Genomic DNA, 6,954 nt, shown 5'->3' on the forward strand with positions numbered 1-6,954 from the left:
TGGGTTCAGGCGCTGCAGACCTGCACCAAGTCTGCCAGCAGCGACTCTGACGACTCGGGGTGAGACACGCGGACTGCATTTACATGGACAGCAGTAATCCAACCGTTGGCCTTACTGACTTATTTTCAAAAACTCTGGTTTGTGTACTGCTAGACAGACAGCATGCCAACCAGTTTGCTGTGTTTTCTATGTAACAAGCTAGTTGTGCTAGATTATCCCACAGAGTTCATCAGACTGCTCATCAAGATGAGTGACAGGTGTTGGGGCGGGAGCTTGTCCAACTGAGGGGGAGGAGGGCAGGACTTCAAGCAGAGTTTGCTGCCTTAAGGCAAAAAGTTGCATATTGTAGCTTTAAAGTAGTTATGATGACTCTAATTGGGTAATATAGCCAATTTTCTATTCAATTTATCCAAGTGGATCATTAAAGTCTTAACTTTCCCTGTCATTTCTAACTGTCTCCAGGTAGTTGTAGCTATTGCAGAGTTGACATATCCCTTTCATGATCTGTCTCTGGTTTGAATCTGTGTGGATTTGTGCCTCCATAAAAGTTTAAGTCCACTCTGGCAACTAGCATGTAAAACAGCACTAAACTTGTACACTACTTTACATATTACTTCTTGTTTTATGTTTAATCTGACCTACGGGAGCAAACCACCGAGTCGAATTCCTTGTGTGCAATAAAACTGATTCTGATTCTAATAGAAATCAATATTAACAGCTAGTAGCTCCCTACAGCAGAAGTACTAAAAGACTGACATGAACAACTCTGACCACTCAGGGTAAAACACATTTCTTTTTGAAGAGAAAATACTGGTGTTTTTTAAGGTTTGGTTTCTTCTGGTTGTGATGTAATTTTCCATTGGTCTGCCTGCAGGCTATTTCCAGTAGCATGGCCAGGTTTCCTTTAATCAAATGTCAAGTGATGCACAGTCAGACAAGATGCTGCAACACTTTGCTGAGTCTGTACCAGATATATAGAAAATTACAGCTCACAGCTATCACTTCCCTCAGTAGCTAGATTATTCCTGCTGCGCGCTTTGATTGAATTGCTACTTGTCCAGGAACTCGCTAACTAAAGTTATTTCCTGAAATGAAAAACAAAGCCATTACTACAAAAGCATGGCAGCCGCCCCCTTTTGTGGATGGTTTTGGGTTTTGGGTCGACCGGGACGTCTGTCAGAGGTGTTTGACGGAGTTTCATACTGAACAGAGTTTCCTTTGAACAGTGGAAGGTAATGTGACTTTGACTTCCATATCTATCTACTCACACTGTGCACTGTGGGTTCACTGGCACTGTACAGGTGGGTGAGCGCCGGTCAGGGAAATAAAACTCTCTACCAGCAGGATTTTTTTTAATGAGCTACTTTGACAAGGTGAATTTTGGTCAGTCTGCACTTCACCGGGCGCACAATGGGGAAAAAACACAAGGGGCGAAGGAAATAGCCATGGATCCATTCAACTGTTACATATTACATTTAGTTTGGTGTAGTTTAGTTTAGTTGTTACACAGTGATGAATCATAGAAGCAAAAAAAACAACATCACAGAGAGAAAAAAATACAAATGTGTGCAATCAAAAAATCAAGATGACAACCACAACAACTTAATTGGATAACAGAATCTATGTGTGTGTGTGTGTGTGTGTGTGTGTGTTAGTTTATTTATCTTTCTTGTTACTTGTGACTTATTATTTACTTATTATTATTTGTAATCTCAGCACCACTGGAAAACCCAAACCTCAGTGTGTCTTCCGAGAGCTAAATAAAGGTTGATTATGATTATGATTATCTGTGTGTGTGTGTGTGTGTGTGTTACTACTAGTGGAAAACCACTAATGGAAAACTTTTCCTAGGTTGATCCTAGCTTGTGTTTGTATCCTTTCTATCTTAAGAGTGTCAGTTAGTTGCCTAAAAAACCTTTAGCCATCCTCTAATGTTAGCAGGATACCAAACTTTTAGCCAATCGGCATTGGTGTTGTTGGGATGTCAAACCTTAGGCCAATCTCTGATGTCATTATCAGAGGTGATTATCAAATCCATGACTGCCAACTCAGTACTTGTGTCCTTGTGAACAACGATCTTCCCAAATTGTCTTTGAGAGAACAAACTTCTCAAGAACACAAGAACAGAGAACGCATCTTGACTTTAAGACATTCAGGTGTTCACTCTGTTGGCTCTGTACTGTAGGACTGTACATGTTGCCTTAATCTTGCCACAAATCTTAGGGCTTCCCATTTGTTCTTACTGCCCAAGTCACCATCTGATGCATCCTCGGTTGGCAAGTACATTTTCGGGATCTTTATTCATTCTCCATCTCAGATCTCGCATTCTTTTGTTTTGGAATTGTGCTTCGGCCGTTAGATGTTCCATCAGACGCATCACAAGAATGCACAAGAACGCAAATTGAGAAAGACCCTTGGACTTGAAAACTTTTGATTAAATCTTTGCCATTGTCAGTTGGATATCAAACCTTTAGCCAATCTTTGTTGTTGTTGTTCAGGAGAGCGTCATCAGTCAACCTGAGTTCGGAGAAGCTGGCAGAGGCTCCGGAAGATTCGGTCTCGTCCAAACCGCCGGACAGACCGGCCGACCTGGAGAGACAGTCGTCTACAGAGAGAGAGCCCCCTCCCAAACCCCCCCACACCTACTACAACAGACACCGCTACCCCAATGGAGGGGAGGGCAAGGACTCTGGTGAGAGGATATAGGAGACTCCTTTGGGTGGTTTGGTTCGAAAGCCTTGTTTCAGTCAAGTGTCAGTGTCAAGGCGGAAGTATCACAAATTAAGTGGATTTGACGTCGTTTTTCTAACGACGTCAAATCCACTTCATTCGTTTTTGCTGTGGTCTTTGTGGAGCACATTTAGAAAAACTGAATGAAATCGAGCTAAGGTGTTTACATGGCCAAATAAAGGGAAATAATGAGCAGAACTCTAGGTGTGTTGACCAGGCTACGCTTACAGCGATTATAACCATACTCTGATCAGGAGCGTAAATCAACTAAACCTTGGCCAAACCTTGGTAGAGTTTCTGCATCTATCATTTTCTACCAAAACTTCCAAACCCACTAATATTGACTACATTTCTGGCAACAGTGGAGCAATCTCTGATGACGGAAAAGACATTATTATTTGGTCAGTGTGACAAATAATTAATCTTATGTCACCAAATTATCAGCGTAGAGGGAACATTGGTCCTGAATGCTCCCAGATGTGAAGTTATGGCTTCCAAATGCATTTCTGGTGATTTTTGCTGCTGTTTGCTCTCTGTTATGATAGAAACTACAAGATCAAAGTTGGACTCACTTTGGCTTAAGATCAGATTATTACTGTGTATTTCAATTGCTCAGTGTTGACATGTCTGATTTTGACTCTGAATGACTGAATAATTTGTTGCATCGCAGGAACTCAAGACTACCGAAGCCTGCCGAGGAACCAGCCTCCTTTGATGCCTCCTCCTCTACCCCCCAGCACCCAGGACCCCCCCACCGCACCTCCTCCTCTGTCCCCCAGCACCCAGGACCCCCCCACCGCACCTCCTCCTCTGTCCCCCAGCATCCAGGACACCACACCTGCTCAGGCAGCGGACGACGCCAAGTCAAAGAGGAGCGTCTTCAAGAAGTTTTTCACTAAGAAGTAGAGCTTGGCTGAATATTCGATCCTGTCCTTTCACTTGATGATGTCACACCTGCAGCAACCCCTCCTGATCACCACTGAGTTTAATTCATTTGGGGAAGCCGAATGGTGCAGGCGACACAGCTACTGTTGGCTGTCAACCTGTTAGCTCCTAAAAGACGAGCTTTTCAAGAAAACCAGCCTTGTCTGTCACAGTTCATGAATTCCTGTGATTGCACAATAGGTTTTGAATGGGTTTCATTGACCTGGAAGTCATGGAAGCTATTCGGCATATTAAGGACCAGATACACTTAGTATCCGAGTAAAAAAAATTCAAACATTAAATTGGAGTAATTAGGTTTGCAGCCAACAATAGTGATTCATTTTTTTTCTTTCAAAAGCCTTACTGAATGGCAAGTATAAAGTCAAGTTTACTTATAAAGCGCTTTAAGCAAACAAGTTTGTCACAAAGTGCTTTCCAGAAAATTAAAGACACAGCAACATAAAACCAAGTGATAATCAAAACTGGAGACAGAGCAAGTACATTAGAAACTCCTAGAGAGAGGGCCGGACCTGCTGAAGGACTAAATGACAGTCTGCAGGGAAGTTGACAAAGAGAAAGGAAAGGCTGGTGAGGTGGAAATGAAGGAAGATTGTAGGCTGTGCTGAATAAATGGGTCTTATCAGTAATATTAGACCCTGGAGGTCCATTCAGTCTGTTAGCAGCAGGTTAACTTTCAGGCAACATTTGGGAAACAAAGTGACAGATTGATGTTATATCTCTAACGGTTAATGATCTGTTTACATCGCTCATCACCTGTAGTAAAACTGTTTGAAGCGAATATATTTGAAGAGTTTGACTCCAAAGTGTGATCTCCGCCGTTTAAAAAGTGACACCTGCTCATAGAAAATGATTGACAGCACAAAACTAGAACAAATTGTCATAGTTTCTAAAGGATATAAGGTTACTTAAGTCATCGGTTGGTAAAAAAAAAACAAAAAAAAAAACACTTTTACAGACATGATTCTCCATATTTTAGAAATATTGAATGACAATTTTCAGGTAATGGTTTGTTTTTCCAGCTGGGTATATAGGAATAAAGTCTTCACTTACCTTCACTCTGTCGTTATAAACAATGAGCTAATATGAGTTAGATCAAGACTTTTTATTAGAAATCAGGAGTTCTTCCACTTCTTCAGCCTGGGATCCAAATTAAAGCCAGCCTCGTTAAAACAAGCTGATACACCTGCTGGTAACGGGCTCGCAACCCATTTTATGTCCCAACCTGTAGTTTATGAATCACCGTTAGATGATCAGGCTGAAATCATAACTGAATCTGGTTTTGCTCAACCCGTGCTATTATTAATTGTTTGATATTTATTCACATGAGTATTCACATGTTGGCCTTGTGGTCCAGATCAAACTATGAATACTACACCTGTTGGAAAGGAAGATTAGGACACGGTTGTTTTTGTTCAGAGTGGGAAAATGAGTACTTTTATTGATATTTTTGTATTGATTTATAATGTCATTCATACTATAGATTACAGTGAGTTGTTTTCATTGCATTATGCAGCAGATTGCCTTGACGCAGTATGGGAAAATGAGTAATATTGTACCATTTTTATATTGATCACAAATCTTTTGATGCAAAAATAGGATTTCAAAGAGCATTTATTTATCCACAATCATTTTGATTGATATCCCAATGATTTGATTCAATTGCACTGAATATTCAATAAAATATTTTGAGTTTTTTACTTGAAACCACAACATGTAATCTTCCTCCTTTTCCTCTTGTTATTGTTTTTGTTCTTCCTCGTTTCTTTCTTTTCCTGTTTTAATTACAGATCTGTTGTGGTTTGACGTCACACGCATGCAAGCATATTCTATGTTCATCGGCATGTGTTGTGCAGCAACATGCACACTCCATTGATCTATTGATTGATCGATCCAGTACACAACAGGGCCAGTGTGTTCTCACGTTATGGGCTATTCAGTTTCCGGTCAGTGAGGCCGGGTTCAAAGGTCAACTGTCAGGGTTGGAGGAGAAGGGATTACAGTCAGGGGTCGAGGGCAGCTAAGAGCACTCAGACAATTTAAAAGAACTTAGAGGAACCTTATAGGAGTTCTTCACACTGCAACCACAGGGGAACCCTAGAAGGTTCCCTGAGGAACCCCTTCCTAAAGGGCTCCTGAACTCCGACTGAACTCCTGAACTCCTTAAAAAGGAAAGTTCTTCAAGGAACACAAATTATTTTCTCTCTAGGATCCCTAAGGTGCTTACTACTCCCTCTGGATCTTAGAGGAACCCCCAGTGAACCCCCAGTGTTTAGAGTGTAGTACATCTAATCGGGTTCTGCACTTAAGTACATTTGAAGAGTTTCATTCTGAATTAAGATCTCCAAAAAGTGAAAAGTGTAACACCTACTCTACCAAAATGATTACTGCAAATCTCACTATTGAATATTCTTGAATGTATGTTTTGAGCTCTTAATAATAACACTTGGTTCTGGATGGCACCAGCAGTCGCCCTGCAGCAGCAGACCAGAGCGCTGTGGGGCAAACAGAGCATGCAGGAGATAATGAGGTAAATATTGGACTTTTGGACCCACAGTGCCATCGTTTGGCTACAAAACAGTTGGAGTTGTAAAAAGATGACTCCGTTAACTTCAATAGTTTTGGGAGAAGGCTGAGATGGAACTGCGAGTGTTTGGTGTCCTACCAACTTCAATGGAGTTTCCTTTAATTCCTTTAATGAGTTAAGGCACAGCCAAGGGAACAAATACACAAACACATACTGAAGAGGGCTTCTGGCTGAAAGAGAGACAGACAGGCAGGCAGACAGACAGACAGACAGACAGACAGACAGGCAGGCAGGCAGGCAGGCAGACAGACAGACAGACAGACAGACAGACAGACAGACAGAGAGACAGACAGACAGACAGACAGACAGAGAGACAGACAGACAGACAGAGACAGACAGACAGAGAGACAGACAGAGAGACAGACAGACAGACAGACAGACAGACAGACAGACAGACAGACAGGCAGGCAGGCAGGCAGGCAGGCAGGCAGGCAGGCAGACAGACAGACAGACAGACAGGCAGGCAGGCAGACAGACAGACAGACAGACAGACAGGCAGGCAGACAGACAGACAGACAGACAGACAGACAGGCAGACAGACAGACAGACAGACAGACAGAGAGACAGACAGACAGACAGACAGACAGACAGACAGACAGACAGACAGACAGACAGAGAGACAGACAGATAGATGTTTGGTGTGCAGACTTCTCTATTTTTATCCTTTGTGAGGTAAAGGATTGAGGCCTTCTATG

At 42.1% G+C, this 6,954-nt stretch overlaps 1 protein-coding gene across 1 annotated transcript in view; it reads left to right on the forward strand.

Annotated features, from left to right (window-relative positions):
• The window catches only part of sptbn5 (spectrin, beta, non-erythrocytic 5), a 61,440-nt gene extending 57,804 nt beyond the window's left edge, over positions 1-3,636 (forward strand). Inside the window, exons 70-72 of the mRNA XM_078289616.1 lie at positions 1-59; positions 2,499-2,692; positions 3,401-3,636. The exon at positions 1-59 is cut by the window's left edge and continues 58 nt beyond it. Coding sequence (XP_078145742.1) covers positions 1-59; positions 2,499-2,692; positions 3,401-3,636 — 489 coding nt within the window. The remainder of the gene's footprint in view (positions 60-2,498; positions 2,693-3,400) is intronic.
• The last annotated feature ends 3,318 nt before the right edge of the window (positions 3,637-6,954 follow it).

This window comes from Centroberyx gerrardi, chromosome 17, assembly GCF_048128805.1.
Source record: "Centroberyx gerrardi isolate f3 chromosome 17, fCenGer3.hap1.cur.20231027, whole genome shotgun sequence".
Taxonomy (NCBI): Eukaryota; Metazoa; Chordata; class Actinopteri; order Beryciformes; family Berycidae; genus Centroberyx; species Centroberyx gerrardi.